This window comes from Zeugodacus cucurbitae, chromosome 3 (genome assembly GCF_028554725.1).
Source record: "Zeugodacus cucurbitae isolate PBARC_wt_2022May chromosome 3, idZeuCucr1.2, whole genome shotgun sequence".
NCBI classification, from domain to species: domain Eukaryota; kingdom Metazoa; phylum Arthropoda; class Insecta; order Diptera; family Tephritidae; genus Zeugodacus; species Zeugodacus cucurbitae.
The window spans coordinates 22,642,737-22,662,875 of NC_071668.1; the positions used below are offsets into that span (position 1 = coordinate 22,642,737).

Genomic DNA, 20,139 nt, shown 5'->3' on the forward strand with positions numbered 1-20,139 from the left:
TTGACATATTATCACTATTTCGTGTTGCTGCGGGATTTGTTAAATCCCCGTTAAAAGGGTATATCGTTGCGGAAGTAGTCAACTTGACGCGGCATTACAACCAACTACAGTTGTAGGCGCTGCTTTTTATAATATTTCCTCTTTTTTGTGCAGTTGTATTCTCCTTGTGGCACACATTTTTTTGTTGTAATTTGTATGCAATTTTAAAGCGTTTTGCAAAAAAAGGCAAGAGTGAGTAAGTTCGTTGCTCCAGCGAACAAAATATGAATTCGAAATTGTTGCAGTGTGTTTATATGGGACATAAAGAAATTCAAGTATGAAAGTTGAAAATTTGTATATTTTATGTGAAGCAGCTTTTCAGTGCTAAAGTTAGTTGATAGTGCGTAGTGGAGAGCATTTTGAAGTTTTGATTAGAAATGAAATTGGTTCTTTGGGGTATTTTTGTATTTTGTTTTTTGATTTTTGCTTTTTTATTTTTGTTGTCTTTGAGTTTACAAAACTTAATAGAATCCATTAGTGAAAATAATCAGTCTGCTGTCCGCTTGACCTACAATTTTACGGCGAAACATTTCAATTATTTCTTAAATTTTATGTCTTCAAAAGCATATCCGTTTGTTGACCCACTTTTCTTGCCGTCGCGCACCGAATTTCGAACACTGAAATTCTAATTAACCAAAATGTTGCTCTAATTTCACGCACCGCGCTCGACTGACTTACTTCAATTAAATATAAATGCAGCATTTCCAACGCTTTTCAACGCAATTATGTGGAAATATTCAAACAATTATTAAAGTTCAACGCACACTTTCTTGCTGCTTTCTAGACATCATAAATCATCAGAAAAGCAAAATCAAACTGTTGTGTGGCAAAGCAGTTAAATGCTATGGGTTTCTTTCTTCGAAATTTTCTAAAGTTAATTGAATTTGAAGCTTTAATAATGACAAATTATCCAAATTTGACACTAAATTTACCGCTTACAGTTAATGCTGCAGGATATGGAAGTGTCTAGTCAGTAAATTATAAGCAAGCAAAATCAACAGCTTAATAATGCTTTAGAATGAGGTTAGGGCAGCTGCAGTTACACGGCGACCGCTTTACCGGCCACTCAAGCAGACAGCTTGTTATCTAGCTCGAGGAATTAAGCTTATTGCCCATACACTAAGCTCTAATGAGCATATCTCGCTTTTAATCGCATTAAGCCAGCTAAGCGTTTCAGTTTTACTTGCCCGCTGTTGGAGATTATAAAGCGTAATTAACTGCTGTTGGCTATTTAAACGCTAATAAGTGGCATTCTTGTGTCAATTGCGTAGGCTAGAGTATACGAAAGTTCAATTTAATTACAGTTGAAACGGTAAATATGTATTTTTAAATGAAAAAATATATATTTTACATTCTTTAGACTTTATAAGTAAATAAAAATAAGAGAAAATACTACTGAAATTAAAAAAAAAAAATTTAATCTGGCAACTTCAGATCTTTATTGTAGTTAGAGAAAAATATTAAAACAAAATAAAAAAATGTGGTTACTTCTGCACTGCAAAAATATTTGAATTTTATAAAAAAAAATTCAGAAATTAATAAGATTGGCAACTTCTGCAAATATATATTTTTAAAATAAAAAATAAAAAATATTTCGCACACCTGTTATGTATTAAGTAGTTGAGTTATAGAAAATAGTTACTTCAATTTTTGGAAAAATTCAAAAAATCTGGCAACATCTGTGGAATTCAAAAATAGTTGAGTTATAATAAAAAAATACTGATATTTTTTTAGCAATCTGGTAACATTTACGAAGATAAAAGTACTTGAATATAGAAAAATATTTAAAAAAAATACAAAAAAAGTTTAATCTGGCAACTTTTTGGGAAAATGAAAGTGAATCAAATTCTACTTCTTCTCAATTTTTTTACAATTATTTAGAAAAGAATCATAGAATTTCACAGCTAGCGCAAAAGCTATTATAAAATTTTATTATTATTAGATATTTTAAATATAACGGTACTTTTTCGATATAAAAAAGTAAATAAACCATTGTAAATACCATCAAACATAGAACCGTTACTATTATTTTATAGACAAAAATAACTGAATTCTAACAATTTTGCTATATTTCCAACAAAAACGACATAACTCAAAATCAATAAATCACTTGCTTAACGGTCAATTCAAGAGTTAGTAGAATGCAATACTTTCTTTGACCAAAATTTATCTTTATAAACAGTCTAACAAAGAATTATGCAAATATATACAACAAAGCATTCACTCATCGATCGTTGGAGTCCAACATTATTGTCATGTTTGTGTCGCACAGCTGCTTGCAGAGCGCGTAAATTTGGGTCAATGGCACTTGGCAGCATAAAAACGCTTGTAAAATTAAACTTGGCAGCTACTTTGTGCCACCACGAAAAGCGTGAAATAGAATTTAAATGTAAATTTTACAAGTGTCTATATGTAGCATACAGCTTCATGCCTTGGCGGTGATGAAAGCGCGAGAAATGTCCAAGCAATAAATTGCTAGTGTTTATTGCACAGTGGCGTACAAAAATAAAGAAAAAACACAAATTACTTTAAAAAAATTTCAATTATATAGATATTTTACACTGCGTTGCCATTTTTTTGCGCACAAATGTGCCCAAGCACTTGCTTGTGTGTGAGAAAAAATGCTGTGGCTTCATTAGCGTGGTGGACAAGACAAGAAAACCCAATTTGCTACACTTTTGCTCATTTCGCTGTAGTTATTAAATAATTTTCACTTGCTCAACAATTTACAGCAACAACAAAAAACCACAAAAAAAATCATATATAACGAAAATAATCAGCGGTGATTTAATAGATACAATACAAGCACAAAGCGAGAAAAACTTTTACTTTTCTTTGAAATGCCCGTAGATATGTATACTTATAGGTTTGTCTGTATGTAACTCTATATAAGTTTGTTTACCAATTTAACGAGACGGGAGACGTCTTGATTGCCGCATCTCTTCTTGGCTGCCAGACAAAAGCATTAAAATTTAAAATAATGTAGTGGTAATGGCTTAAAATTTCTTCGTCGTATTTTTCTTACCCCCCACATACACCGGTACATACTGTATTTATTGTGTGCCTTTGTGCACAAAAAATGCAGAGGCTGAAAGAAATAAATTAAAAATAAATAAATAAAGAAAGACACAGCCGCACAGAATGAGAGAAAGGTGATATTTATTGACTCATTGGCATGAATTTCACTTTCTACGTATATTTTGGTTGCAGCAGTGATGATTAAGTGGTGAAATTTCGCCGAAGATGAGATCATTTACAGAGCACACAAGTCCGCGAATTAAGAACAAGCGCATAAATTTTTATTTTGCGTGCTGTGGAATTGTTGTGGGCACGTAAGCGTTTGAGAAATAATAAAAATATATATTTTATAGAAATGATACCACTTAAAACGGAGCTGAAAAAGTACTTGATATGTGCATTCGTGGAAAATTTTGAAGATAAAAAGTTTTAATTTTTCCAATTATTTACTTTAATATCTTTTAATTTTTTTATTGCTTATATATTTTTGAAATCAATTTATTTTTATTTTATTTTATTTTATTTTATTTTATTTTATTTTATTTTATTTTATTTTATTTTATTTTATTTTATTTTATTTTGTTTATTTTATTTTGTTTTATTTTATTTGATTTTATTTTATTTTATTTTATTTTATTTTATTTTATTTTATTTTATTTTATTTTATTTTATTTTATTTTTTATTTTATTTTATTTTTTTTTTTATTTTTTTTTATTAATTTTTTTCTAATTTTCATGTTCGAAAAATTTCATAATTTCGTAATTTCTTTGGCACAAATTACTCAAGCAATAATTTTACAAATTACTCAAGCAATAATCATTGCTATAACTCACATACATATGTACATATATACCACAAGCATCTATAACTTAAAACATTCCCCGGATTAAGTAATAAAAAGCACTATATTTTAAGAGAAAACCATTTCGTCATCATTTCATACTTCGAGTATTTGTCACTGTATGACAGCGCATTGTCAGACTTTTGGCACATTTTCATTTATCAAAACACAAAACACACGACTTTTTGGCAGCGAAACGACCGACAATGCGTGGGTTAAAATGTGAAATTAAAATTTTTCTTTTGATTTTCGTGACAACGCTAAAGTACAGCGCATACAAAAAAGAACAGCTGTGAGGAAAATTAAAATTAAAATTAACGTTAAATTCCAAAAATATTACGGAAGTATGCTAAACCACTTCCTTCATATTTAACTAATAGGCGAATATTTTTTTTATTAAAAAAAAAATTAAATAAAAAAACTTAATTATTTATATAAAAAAATAAAAAAAGTTGTTTTATAAGAAACCCACTTATCAAAAGTAACTGTAAATTGTGTGGCTTTTCTTTGACTGTGCTTTGCAATGGGGTTCCAAGAATCAAACCAAGCAAATATACTTTTCGCTACCATTTATATTAGGGGAGCTTATCACACCCCAACTGTGAGTGAGTTGGCGTCGGTTAAGTGCATACGTAGAAATATATATAAACATATGTGGGTAGGTATGTATATATAAATCATTGTTTTGAAAGTAGACTATGTATATAAAACTTTAAATTTGTAATTAGGTCGTATATATATATTGTATATATATATTAAAGTATATAAAGTCATATAATAAGTCATTTTAGCAATCTAAAGCAATGTTATTTACCACAAACACACACTTCCATATACATATTTACATATATTTGCTCACTATATTTCGTAAACACACATTCTTGTCATGCAAATAAATAAGCGTCACATACAAATTACTTAAAAACACTAGCCGAAGCATTGCTTTCTGCTGTAGAGTAGTTGACATCAATCCAAAACGAAAATACAATAATAGGCACCAAAGAGCGCTCGTTACAAGCTTAGTATTTGCAAAGCAGCAGGGGTGCCGGCACGCTTATCACTAACTTTAAGTGAAATTTCTTAATGCGCGCCCTTTATTTCTTTGGACTGTCTCATATATGAAGCTATATGTATGTGGGTGTGTATATCAAGCGCTGCAGCAAATGTTGACTAAATAAGAAAATCAGCTGTCTCTATTGGCGACAGCTTGAAAGATAAGAAATTTTCGACATTTGTTTGTATATGTATGCACATGTTTTAAATTTTTAGTTAGTGGCGAATATATGTATACAGTTAGATAAAAAACAATAACCACAAAAATGAAAGTTGCTAATATTTTCTTGAAAAAATGCATTTCAGATGGAAAACCAATGAAAGAAAAAATAATTATTATTGATTTATTTTAAATTTTTTGATATTTTTGGTTGAGTATAATTAATTTTTAATTTTTTTGTGCTTAAATGTTTTAAACTTTAGAACTGAAAATAATTTTTTTTTTACATATTTTTATTGATACTAATGAGTTTTGGGGCTAATAAAATATATTTTTTATTTTCTTTTTAATAATTCAATAGCAGGTGGCTAGGACTTTATCTTAAATTATAAAAATTTTTATATCGATCTTGAACATTTGTGCCAACATTAACCCAACAAAATATTTGTAGAGATCTGTTTGGATCCCAAACTTATTCTCAACTGAAAATGTCACTTTTTGAGCCGTATTCTCGACATTTGCGGGAAATTTTGCTTCTCTTTTTTAATTCCAAGAAATTTGCGGCTGAGGCTCATCGAATCGGATACGTACGGTGACGCGGTCCTAAGAGAAAAAAGCCTTAAATTTACAAAAAATACGGCGGAAGCAAAGTTGTAGACCTAATACAAAAATAATTCGAGGAAAATTCCAAGATTTAAAAATTTTTTCATAAAAAATATGAGACAATTTTCATTAAGAAATTAATTTAAAATATGAAAAAAAAAAATTTCTATTACCAAACTTTTTTTTAAATTAATATGTTTTTTTTTTTACTATAAAAATATTATATTTTCTAGTTAATTTAATTTTTTCTTTCAAGTTTTAACACAATATAAAATGTCAATTAAAAAATTATAAAATTTATTTTAAATTAAAATTAATTTTTTTTTTATTTAATAAAAAAAATAAAAACTTAATTAAATTTTTTAATATTTTAATAAAAATAAAATTATATTAAGCTTTTTAATTTTTTTTTTTTTTTAATTAAAAAAAAAATTTTTTTAAATTAAAATAAAATAATTATTAATAAAAAAATTTTAAATATAAAATTAAATTAATTAAAATAATTTTAAAAATTAAATTAAATTAATTAAAATAATTTTAAGCATAAAATTAAATTAAACTTTTTAATTTTTTTATTTGTATCGTTTGTTGTTTTTGCTATTTTATTTCTATTTTTTCCCCATCTTAAATCTTGAATTTAAAATTTTTAATAATATTTAAATTTTCACAAAATATTAATAAAAAATTAAAGATATTCATTTAATTTTTTGTTGTTATACAGTTCCGCGTATAATGTTTTTTTTTTTTTTGAAATTTTCAACATGTACTATTGCATATATTCACCAACGTGCCACATTACAATGATCACAAGTCGCATACATAACTACAAAATATATACAAAAATTGTCTCCTATGGCCTCGACAATATGCACAACTATACATAAATTACATACATACATACTATTTACATATGTAAGTATATAACTTCACTTTGTTTGACTCTTGCAACATATGTGTCGCTACAATCACTCACAATTGACAATCCTTTAACGCTTCACTACTCATGGCAAATATGCATAAGCAATTTGCTAGCTTGTCATACATACAAAAATACATATGTACATCCATTTATACATACAAATATATATACATACATACAAATAAATATGTGAATAAAATACTATACATGATTATATATTTAAATATGATGTCTCATATGCAAGCCCATTTCATATATATAAATGCAACAAAAGTGTACTTATGCAAATGCTTTATAGATACTTATATATGGTACAAATAAGATGCTATATACATGTATAGATATGTATGAAAAAGTAAAAATAATATAAAAAAATTTAGCTGTAAGCTCCAGCTTTATAGCTGTGCAATTCATTTATGCTGATTTTTGTTTTTTTCTTCTTGCATTTTGCGCTCAAATGCACTCGAATGCAATGATTTCTTCTGCACATTTCGCCCAACGACGACATCATTTGCTATTCACATTTGTAATTTGCAATTGCAGTCACAATCAAGCATGATTGCATGCATACATACATATAGACATATATACATATGTAAATACTGCTTTATATGCCACACTCAAGCACATGAGGAAGGCATTTATTACGCCGCAAGCGCACACACACAGTTGAGCATGCTTGGGTTTTCCTCACTTTTGCTTCCTTTTTTGCTTTTTTCCTTATTTTTTGTTTTTTTTTTTTCTTTCTTTGTAGCTTCACACGTCGCGTCACATAATTGTTCGTCATCATCATCAGCATTGCCATAAATTTTATGCATTTAAATCCTAAACGCGCAGGCATATCCGGTCGCTTGTACGTTGGTGTACTATGGCGGACACGAAGCAGGCGCTGGGACACTTACATACATATGTGATACCTGGTTGACTGAAAATCGAAATTTCCAAACATACATCTCGAAGCTAGACGCGGCTTTCGCACCTCTTCAATGTTTTATTGCTTTATTGTTTCGGTTATTTAGACGGCTAAGCGTTACACTCGAAAGGCGCTGTTGGTAGGTAGTTGCCACAGGCAAGCGAGAGGAGTTGAAACGCGTGAAGAGTAGACGCTTCAAGAAGTCAGAAGAGCGCTGCTTAGTTTTTGTAGACTAAATGCCATACAAAACCTACAAATGAAATGGATATTTGAATAATTCATGATGTGGCAGCAAGCAACAGCAGACTGCGACAGCGCGGCACGCGTGGCAGACGCGCAAGATAACTAGGCGTTCATGCTGGTTTACCTGTTGTATTTACATATGCCACTTTTGCACACAGTTACTTGAGTTTGTTTGTATGTAGATCAGCTGTGATTTTTGGAACTCAGCACTTAGGATTTTTAGACAGCGCTGCTGACTATCTTACATACATATATGTATATATAAGTAAGCAAGTATTTGGCTGGCAATAAAACCTTTGGGTCATTATCCTGCCGCCATTTACTCGGCTGCCCGATCGTACGCTCGTTTGGCACCTCATTTGCACCGGGGCACACAATGTGGCATAATCGTCAATTTTTATTGGCATTTGCTTGACTCGCAATGATTTAGTCATAAGATAAACTGGCATTGAAGTAAATGCATTAGCACATATATATTCACAAATAAATACACCTCGCTTATTACAAAAATCAATAATATATATATGTTTGGCTGTGTACTTACAATCAGATATGCGAGATACACAAATATATATAAATATATATGTATATAATTGAGTGTATATAAAGAAATGTATCTGTAAATAGAAAAGATATATGTACACTTGCATTTGTTGTTGTGTGTGTTGTTTTTGTTTATTCACAAAAGTCCTTGGTACGGGTTTTTGAACCTTGATTGCTATTGCAGGCACTTGAAAATTCCAGCCACACAACGGCAATGAGCATGTTGCACAGTCAAACATATATATCTGTATACATAGCTACATGTGTGCTACTACTTAGGTGAGTATGTAATGTTTTTGTTTTTGTTTTTGTTGTTGTTGCTATTTTTTTGTTTTGCGGTAATGTGCATTGTTTTGCCATTGTCGTCGCTAACATCGTCTTGGACTGCAGCAAAGATGTCCGAAACTTGCGTTTACAATTTCTAGCCAATATATATGTATATACATATATCTGAGTATATATATTCACAAAGGAGCATATTTTTCGGCTTTGGAATGAAACACTGCGTTGGTATGAAAACTATATACAACGCCGAAAACCGTGCTAACTTCAAAATCTTCAAAAGAACTAAGAGTTTTGATACATACGTGATAAGCCTCTTTAATCTAATCTAGTTTGAAAAGAAAGCAAGTATTTACCAAAAACAAGGCCATTCTATACACAATATCATCCCTTTTATAAATAATCCTATTAAAATTGCTTGAGAACCCAAATATTCATCAAAGAAGCGTTCCTAGGAGGACGCAGCCATCGTAATTTCTTCGTCTAGTACCGTAAAATATCAAATGTAACAAGGAAATGTAACTCTAACAAAAGCTTTTTGAGACGAAAACTCTTTAAAAGCTCAAATAGAGCTTAATTCGATCACTAGAGCTTTAAAAAAAAACTGTGAAAACGTAGCGCAAATACTTTGACTCAGAGACCTCTCGAGCTTAAACAAAACTTTTGAGGCAGAAACAAAAAGTTTTAGACGTGGAACATAATCGAGCTTACGATCCACAATCTGGTTAGCAAAGAAATTCTATTATAAAAGAAAAGAAAAGTAATTTTTGGACGAAAATTCACTGAAAGCTCTTTAATAAAGCTTAATGTGATCAACTTAGCTTTTGAGCAATTAATTTTATTATTTTGAAAAAGTAAGCTTAATAAGCTTTTCATGAGAACGTGGACTTATATCGCAAATTCTCGGTCTACGAGACCTCAAAGCCTTACGAATATTATTTGTGGATCCAGAACAGCTCTAAAGATGAATATTATAGTCGAGCTTACGATCCACAGCTTGGATAAGATGGAAATAAGGTACAAGAAAAGTGATTAGAAGGAGTCCACTCTATGGTATTCCCCGATTAAATAGTACTAGTCAGACATAGGCTTTAAATTTAGCAAAGCTTTTGAAAGTGTATCGCCACAAAAGCTTCCAACTGTTTTCAGAAAACTAATGAATTGATTAAAAGTGAATTGAATTTTCTTTTTCAAGCTTCGAATACAGTTTACAGCTATCAATCTCAGCAGCAAAAGCTGTAACTATCACCGCTATTTACACCTAACTGTGCTTATATCCGGAAACGGCGCAAGCTGATGAGGAAGTTGTGAGGCTTAATTGAATACTATGAAGAAAATATACACACAAACATACATGGATATAAATTGAGAAATAACTTCAATTAAAGCCAAAAAAAAAGAAAAGCGCTGATATAAAAGTTTCACAAGCTCTGAAGCGACGCACACCCACCAAGTGAATGTAGTAAAAGCATTTTAACGAAATTTTTAAGTTTTCTTACATTAATGAATTACAAAATTCACTCGTGAGATAGGACAGCGCAGCCACGCATGTGAAGACACACACACACATGCAGCGGCAATAAATTTTATAGACGGCTTTACGGCGTGGTGTGTAAAGGGCACTTTAGAGGGGCGAGGGAAATAGTGCTTGTAACACCGAGGCATTGGACCCAGACGCTTTGCACACACTTCTGGCTTTTGTGCCTTTCTGTAGATTTATTAGTGAGCAACAGTTGAAGAGGCAGACTGTAGTGGCAGCGCAGCGTACATTGAGTTCCCCCTAGTCGGTTGGCGTTGAAGTGATCTCTTGCGCCAAGATGAATTAGCGTCTGACGGCAAAGAGACATGAGAAACTTCAAAAATTTTACAGCAAGCATATACTCATGTATGCATACGTAAATAACATTTTAAGACCCTTCCGCATAAAATTTACACACGAAAAAAAAAATTTAAAAAAAAAAATGGAAAAAAAATGAAAATAATTTGTAGTCGCAACAAAAGCGCAACAACGGTGCAAACGAAAAGTGTGGGCGCAGTTTGACTTACTGACTCGGCTGGCTGGCTGCAAAGCTGAAAATAATGAAAAAATACCGCAACGCAGGGCAATTCAACATAACGGAAAATGCATAAAGCGAACAGCTAAACACTGAAAACTTATAGAGCGAGATAATAATGAGTGGTTGGGTTAAAGGGCCCAACGGTGTGGCGAAGGCGGTGAAGGGCGAGATTCTAGTGTAGCGCTTTGTGAGGTTGGTATTGTTGTTCTTGTTTTTATTGTTGTTTTGGTTTTTTTTGGTGTGCAGACAGATGTTGACGGCACAATGTTGATCAGTTGGATGGATGTGGAGCTGTTGCTGCCATATACCTTTGGAGATATACATGTGTGTATTATTTTTTTGTGCTCTCTACGCCGACAAGGTGCAGATTGTTGATAAGCAGATCATTGAGACACAACAGCAGCCCATATTGCCATTGCTATATATACATATATATGTATGTTTGTATGCATGTCTGCACTGTAGGTAGATAAAACAATTGAAGTGAATTTAACCGCAATATTATGAGCAAATGCTGCTGACGAGCTGGTAAATAAAGCAACAAACAAAGAATTTATTTTTTTCTTTCACTTTTATCTTTCAATCTTTGGAAGCTTACTGTTACAAAGCTAAACAACATATACATAATTATATATGTATGTAGGTATGTGTGTTTGTGCATAATGCATTTGATATGCGCACAGAAATGGAGCGTGTGAGTATGATAAACAAGTTAATAGGCAAACGCATACGAGATAAAAAAAAGCAAAATCTAATTAAGCAAATAAAAGTGGGTTTTAGACAACAAAAACAACAAAAATGAAATAAAAAAACAACAACAAAACAATTAAATAAAATAAAACAAAAAAAAATTTACAAAAAACAACAACAAAAAATAAAAAGCTGCAACAAAAACAACAAATAAAAAAATAAAAATTATAACAACAAATAAAAAATATAAAAATTATAACAACAAATAAAAAATAAAAACAACAACAAACAAATAAACTAAAAACAGTAACTGCCAATCACACAATAGCAAAATGCAGCCGTTGGCAACACAACAACACCAAATGAGAATTAATCTAACAGGCAAATTACTCGCGCAGCTTCCGAGTCGCACCTACGTGTACGTGTCTAATGTGAAAAAGGAGAAAGTTCACGCACAGCGTGTGGCCACAACACGGTAAATCGGCGTGGAAAGCTGCTGATCTTAACTCAGCGATACAACGGTACTACAATTCACACTTGTAACGGTTAATTTATGCGCTCGAAACAAAAGAAAATTGAAAATTATAAGAAAAATAACTGGAAAATACACTGCCGCATTGAAAGCGAAATGCACAAAACAATGCGTCGGATGATGGGTAAAAGTTTGCGCCGCAACAAAAACAAAAAAATACAGATTATAATAAAATTACCAAGGCTTTGTGGCGACGAGTCACTAATAAACACATTAAAAATTATGTTGCTGTAAATTGTTCAAGTGGTATAAATACTTCAAATTGTAAATTATTTACGTTATAGAAATGTATGTTTGATTGTTCTTGTGTATAAATAAATATATTTAGCAATTTATGTGTGTAAAAGCTGATCTAAGACACAACTGGCGCATCATTTTAGTCGGGGTTATCAGTAGGCATTCACTAAGCTCGTGTAGAACTAAAGATTTGTGACTTCTGTGTGTTTGTTTGTATATTTGCTTTCAAAAACATAGTTGATTGTAATATTTAGACAGCACATGTTGTAATTTTAATTTTAATTTTAATTTTTTTTTGTAATTGTTGTTGCTGTCAAACTGAGTAGCGCACATTTCATGAAATAAATATAAATTTCAAAAGCTATATATTTATGTCTCCATATAAAAAATTAACAGCTGCGCTTGTAGCAGCTTGTGGGAAATAAAAATTAAAATTAGTATAAATAAGCTAATGAAAGCTTCGATTATTGTCTGCTAAATTGTTATTGCTTTATAGATAGTAGTCAGTAGGAATGAGTTGAGTTTGGTAGCTGGGTGATCACGATGTATTAGGGTAGATAAACACTGAAATTATTTTTATAAAAATTTGAATTAAAATTTTACTTTTTTTCGAAAATAATGTTTTGTTGTTGCTTTAAATTGACTTGACGGATTTTTTATAATAAACAAAATATTCAAAAAGTATAGAAGTTTATAAAAATATATTAAAATATTAATTAATTAATTTAAAATATTTTTTTTTTTCAAAAAATGTTAAAAAAAAACAAACAATAATAATAATAAAATTTAATTTCTAAATATAAAATAAAATAAATATTTTATTCAGTTTAAGCATGATAAATTTATTTAAAAATGGGAAAAACCTGTACAATATGTCCAAATTTTTTTTATATTATATTTCATCTTTAATTTGTATGCATATAATATCTCTTTCTAATAATAAATTAAAAAATATGTATTAAATAAATTACATAAAAAAGTTAAATAAATTTAATACAATTTTGTTGAAATATTTATGTAAAAAAATTTAGATATTTTTAGCATCAAAATTTATTTTATTATAGATTTTATTATATGTATTTATTTTTGACATATTATTTTATTTTTTTTTAATTAAAAAAAATATTTTAGCTATGGAACTGATATTTTGTTATTTTAAATTTTCTGGTATATTTTAAAAGATTTTTTTATAAATAAATTATTATTATTTATTTTTTAATTTTTCAATTATTTTAGGTGCCCAAAACCACTTATAAAAGTTTCCAATCGACGAAAAAAATTGCATATTTCTTAAACTCAAAACAATTAATGCTTAAAAAATTCAGAGAAATTGTATTTATAAAAAAATATTTATTTCAGTCCCCTAACATTAGTTAAATAATTTTTTATTTTTTCAATTTTTTTTTTAACAATTAAAAAAAAAAACAATTTATTTCTTTTCATTAATGCTTAAAATTCCAAAAAATATTATTATTTTGTATCTAATTTTTTATTTAAAAATATTCCATAAAAAACGTATTTCGAATTGTGCCTTTTAATAAATAAATAACATAAATAGCAAAAGCACACAGTTGCCATCAAAATTTATGTTCATGTAAATTAATGTTTCATTTACAACAACAAAAAAAACCAGACATTGTCATTGAAAAATTTAATAGCACGATGCTTACGTTACATTACAATTACAATGTCACACGGAGATAAACCTAAAAGCATGTGTGTCAGAATAAATTTCGGTGTACAGTGAGATGTCTTTACTGCAACTGACGCGCGCGAACGCAGTAAAAAATATAAAAAAAAATGAAAATGAATAAAAATAAAAAATAATAATTAAAACAGACATGAAGTACCCCAGCGGCATGCCGCCGCTGATAAGCCAGCCGCCTGCCAGCAGCGAATATATACGAAAAACAGACGTTACAACCACCAAAATACGAAGCGGTTCAAGTGAAATGTCAACGTGTCTCGCTTAACAAAGCTTCAATGAGCACTTTATGATCGCTTACTTATAGTAACAACAACAAAAAAATATAAAAAATTATTATGAATACGCCTACTAAAAGAACGCCTTCAAGCGGTGTGCACCCTCACTCAAATCATAAAGCGGCATATTGCATAAAAATTAAAGTAATGCGAGCACTTGAGATAAGCACAAAGGTCTCTTGAATGCGAGTGTATGTATGTGTATGCGTCTACAAGACGCCAAAGGGGCGTTAATAGCACTTTATTATTATTAATATTATTTTGGAGGCAAAACATTGAAGGGCGCAACACAGAGGAAATATAAAAAACACAGCGCTGCAAGCGTAGATGAGGGGAGTGTTATGGCAGACAAGTGCAAGACACTAGATAACAGTCTACAATTTCATATGCAGACATTATTCCTTTAATATTGCAGAATAGTTATGCTAAAATAATTTATTTATTTTTTATTTTATATGTTCGAGTATGTGTAGGCGCGCTTTCGGAAGCGACTTATCACTTGCCGCACATCCGCATAAGCAACTCAACTGCGTTTTATTGCGTTCATCAAAAATGAAAGTTAATTTATTTGCAAAGCGAAAATAAACAAAAACAATTTTTTGATACCAATAACAAAAACAAAAACAAAATCGAAAACAGAAACAGAAACAAAAACTGACAAACAAGTTCATTCATTCAATCAATTTCAGGTGAAAACGATATCACCAAGACACTTGTAATCTACAGCTGATAAGGCCACAACGCACTCAAGCAAATTAGAATTGCCACAAACAATTTTTTACGCGAAAAAACACATAAAAACCGATACCTGATATACCTTTCCCAACAATTTCCAATTAACTGCTTAACTTGCTTTCCAAGTGCGCACACTCATTACGATTTCCCTATATATTTCACACTCATCTGTGATTATTCATCACTTACCTCACGATTGTTGTTGTTGCCGCCGTTAGCAGCATTACTGTGTCCATTATTATTATTATTGCCGACCGAAGTACGCGATCCGGGTAGATCGCGCCATCTAAGTACCCCCATAACGGCTTGGCGTACCCAACGTCGTTCGGCGCCTTCAGTATAAAATGCCACCTTCAAATCGGACACAGCGCGCCTACGAACACAACTTCAAGCTGTGAGCACAGCGCTACAAAATTTAAATTTATTTTTTCTTGATTTTTTTTAAGAAAACTGCAATTTCTTAAAGTACGAGTGCAGCGCGGCGCTTATTGTCATGCGTTTGCGGTAGACAATGTGGGCGAACCAAACACATGGACGTGGCGGCGAAGAAGCGCGCGGCCTCAAAAGCTGGTTTGCGGCAAGAGTAGGCCGTCACAAGCGACTTCCTTCATGTGCTTCGTGTGCTGGTGGGCAAAGCGAGTTTCGCGCGCCGCTGTCTATGTACTCGGTCAATGGGTGGTCGGTTGGATTTTGTTGGGTCAGGAGAAGTGAGGAAAGGCGCGCAGTTTTAACTTTGCTGGCTAATATGCAGTTGCAGCTTTTTTCGTATTTTTGAAATTTTTATTTTATTTTTTTTTTATTTGCAATAATTTTTTGGTTTGCTCACAAATAAACACAAACACACTACCACAAGTATGTACACACACGCGGATTTTTTAATGATTTTTTTTTTGTTTGCTTACGTTTTGCGAAAATGCTCGTTTAGTTCTTTTCGAAATTTTTCATTTCATTTTTGCGCTTTGCAGGTTTTGCTGTTGTAGCTTTTGTATTTTTATTTTTCGTTTTTTCTTCTTCTTATTTTTTCATTTCATTTTTATTTTTATTTTTCAAACAACTTGTTTGGCAGGTTTTGCAGCACTCGTTGTCGTTGTCGGGTTATTGTTTTAGTTTTATTATGCTTGTTGTTGTTGTTGTTGTTATTATTGTTGTTAAGTTTCCAGCTAAGCGTGTACATTCAAAGCTGGGAGGTCGCGTTCAAGCGTTTGTTAAAAGTATTAAACCGTTTCTTATGACTTGGCGTACAGGAAAATTTTCGAATGCGTTTACTACAGCGATTTTGTATACGAAAATGAATTTTTATTTCTATTTAATTAATATTTAAATTATAAAAATATTAATTTAAAATATCTTCCAAAACAGTGTTTTCAACTTTTATTGAAATTCTAAAAATTTCAACACAATTTTAATTTTCGAAAAATTTTGCACTTTTGAATTTGTCGTAGGTTGCGCTCAACTACATCTTCGCAAGTAATTTCCTACAAATACACAATGCACAATAATGACTTTATACAGCAACGCTGCTATAAACACCACTTCAGCTAGTTATAATTGCAAACACAACGCTTATTAACACCTCAAAGGTACATAGCTAGTTAATCACCGATATGCAATTCAACAAATTCCACTTTAAATCAAACAGAAGAACACACGCACATACACATACGTTAATCACACGTAGAATGTCAACGTAGCCGCACGTCGTCGTCGTTAAGCGACCAATTCGTGCTCCTATTTAGGCCAGATTCAAGAATAACTCAATGAAAGCCAAATAAGCGAAAAAGCGCACACGCACACACGCAAAAACAACAATAAACTGCTGCTGCTGTTTCATTCACGAAAGCGTAGCGACGTGCACATCAAGCCGTCCGTAACTATTTTCAACTCCGTTCGAAACCACGTTCAAATACCGAATAAACAGAAAAGTGAAAAAGTATCTTGTCGACACGGTGAGTTGGCCCCGCACGTTTGATGAGCGCACACGAGCAATGTTGGGAGCGCGAACAGTAAACAACGCACAGAAAAAGCAATGACTGCAGTCACAACAGCAGAGTTGCCAGGTGGTGTTGGTGTGGTGATGGAGTAGATAGAGAATGGGCATTTAATGACATATAAATATGCTTTAAGGTTTTCAAAAGTGAGTAATGCTGGCGAAAAAAAAAATTTGTAAAAATACTGGAATTAAGTAGATTCACGAAACCATGTTATTTGATAATTTAAATATTCAAAAATTGTAAATTTATATAAAATGGTATTTAACTAATAATAGTTTTTTTAAATTGTTATTTTAATAATAAAAATTATAGAAATTTAAAATTTTACAAAATTTTCGTTATTGATTAACTGAAGTCTTCAAACTAAGCCGTAAGTACATATACATATATGTATAAAAAGGCAAGGGTTTAGCTTAAATTTAGACCTCGAATTGTAAATTTATTTTGTTGAAAATGTGTTTTATATTGTCGTTTTGATAGACTACACAGCCCGACTTATTTTTTCAGGTCATAAGTTAAGTGGAGGGTATAAAAATGCTATATCATGAAATATATATATATATATATATATATATATATATATATATCATGAGACAAACTGATTACAGATTTGAATTCAGCCCACCCAAATTAACTAGAATCAGTTGATAACTTCAAAGAAGCAAATTGAGTGTTTGCCTGTGCTATCTTTTTCGATATTTTTTAAACGAAGCTTTCAAGTGGATTTTCAATTTTATTGTAGAAGACAATGGTTTGACTTTTATTAAGAGTAAATTGATTAAAAAAAAAAATATATTTTTTTATTAATTCGGATATTCTGTTATTATTATTAATAAGGAGTTATTTTTAAATAGGGGAAAAAATATATAAATTTATTAAATATAAAAGCAAGTTAGTGTTAAAAAATGGATTCAATTCGTTGGTATGAAATTTAATCGTTGATTTTTTTTTATTTTTCTTTTTATTTGTATTATCCTTGAATGCCAAAAAAATATGACCTACGTTATTTTCAAATCAGAAATTACCCGAAAATTATAGATATATATAGTTTTATAGCATAAAATATATTTTATGTGAGAAAAACTATCTCAAACTCATTTTTGAACAAATTTTTAATATATATTATAAATAAGTAAATTTAATTATATTATTTTCAATTATTAAAATTTATTTTTGTTCAATCTAAAAATTAAATAAAACTATTAAAAAAAATTCCAAAATTTATTCCAGCAAAAAAATTTTATCTCAAAATCTGTGGCAACTCTACGGCGCATTCAAACATGTTCGATGTGGCTCTCGTGCTTGCAGACAAACGGGCGCTTTTGCTTGTTGTTTGCCGCTGCACTTACCGGCTCTCTGGAATTATGGTGGCGATTGTGACTTGTAGGAAATTTTTTGGAGGCACAGAAAGTGAAATATTTCTACGTTTTAAATTAAATTAATATTATTATTTTTAATAAGTAAATTAATAATTTTGATATTACTTTTTTTAATTTTCATTTTAATTATTTTTTTTTCATTTATAATTAATTTTTTGCAACAAATATGTTATAAAGAATTTAAAGAATTTTTAATTTGAATAAATGTAAGGGAATTTTTTTAAATATTATTTTTAAATATTTCATATATTCTTGAAATATTTCGAATTCTATATGAAATATTAACTGAATGAAATATAACATATGAAATATAACATTCAGTTTTCACTTTTTATTCATTTATTGATTTTTGCTTTTTTAAATGACAATAAAATATGCCTTTCGTTATTTTCAAAACAAAAACTACCCATAAAATATAGAAATAAAAATTATTTTCGCATACAATTTCTTTTTTAGGGAAAAAATGTCCAAAAAATTTTTATAATAAAAATTTAATTATGAAAAATAAATAAAAAAAAATTCAATAAAAAAAATAACCATGCTTATCATTTGCTTAAGAGCACACAAAAAATTTCGAAAAATATATTTTTTAAATACTGATTATAAATAAATTAAATTAATGTTGAAATAAATTGAATTTAAAGTAAACAATTTTTTTTATAAATTTTGAAATTTTTTGTATAAATATGTATAAGCGATGCTTGCTAATCATAAAACCCATAAATATGTAGGTATTTTTTTTTTGTATGAATATCAGTATGTCTCTCTGTATGTAAGACCTTGCAAAATATACATACATACATATAGTATTATATATCCAATTATAATTTTTTTCGCAGTAACTGTTATTGGATTTCTTGGTTACTTGATTATTCAATTTGGTTTAATTCATTTGCGATATTTTACAAAGCAACAATAACAAAAAAAAATATAATTTTAAAGAATTACTCTTATACAAATTTTTAAACGAACCGCAGATATAACAAAAAAATGTCGTTGATAAAAATGTGTGCGTCACTTCGAAAGCACTGTTTGCACATATATAAATATATTACAAAACAAAAGAAAAAAAAAAATTACAATATTTTTGTATGTACATATATATGTACATTTGTAAGTTGATAAACGCACCGAAATTATATATATATGTAAATAACAACAACAAACGGCAGACTGTTATCCAATATTGTTTCAAATTTACTCTAATTTACGACTACAACAAATGACCGAGAATTGGTTTTTGTTTTTGTTGTTTTTTCATTTGTAATACAAGCCGTCTAGGAGACTAATAGCGTTCTAATATACATAGACTATAGTACATATCTTTACAATTTAGAATATATGCGTGTATGTGTTTCCATTTTAGTACAAAATATGTTGGATATTATGGACCGACCTTGGCATTCGAGACTCCAAAAAGGTAACGGCGAGAATGCAATTTGTGCATCTTATTGAATTTAAACAAATTAGACTGTTTACTTTGTTGTTGTTTCGTATATGAGTACGTGCATGCACACACACACACAAACATACACATACAGGAGTGTTCAGAAGACAACTCAACACCGCATGCATTCGCTGTCTTGCCGCCGCATATATGAAGCTATCAGCCAGCGCGTATATATATATATATACTCATATATATGTGTTTGTGTGTGTGTGCACGTTGTGATAGCACAAAGCAGTGGCTGGCAGTCATATTCCAGTGAAATCAACATGTCAATCTCTCAAATGCGACCGTAAAAATTTTGTATTTTTAGAAAAGTGATAAAATCGCAAAGCGTATTTGTCTTGAATTCTCAACAAATGTAAACAAACAATTTCAAATGTGCATATGTGCATATGTATGTATGTATCTATGCATGCCTGTCGATGCGCTAGTCTCGGCGACTTGCTTGACTTGTGTGTGATGACTAATAA

General features: G+C 30.3%; 1 protein-coding gene across 6 annotated transcripts in view; it reads right to left on the reverse strand.

Annotated features, from left to right (window-relative positions):
* LOC105216647 (rap1 GTPase-activating protein 1) overlaps nucleotides 1-20,139 on the reverse strand; it is a 205,146-nt gene that overhangs the window by 61,720 nt on the left and 123,287 nt on the right. Inside the window, exon 1 of one of the 6 annotated variants that reach the window (XM_054228121.1) lies at nucleotides 15,039-16,882. The exons of the other annotated variants lie outside the window; for them this stretch is intronic. Coding sequence (XP_054084096.1) covers nucleotides 15,039-15,149 — 111 coding nt within the window. The 5' untranslated portion in view covers nucleotides 15,150-16,882. Of the gene's footprint in view, nucleotides 1-15,038; nucleotides 16,883-20,139 lie in introns of those variants that run through there. 6 annotated transcript variants of the gene reach the window in all.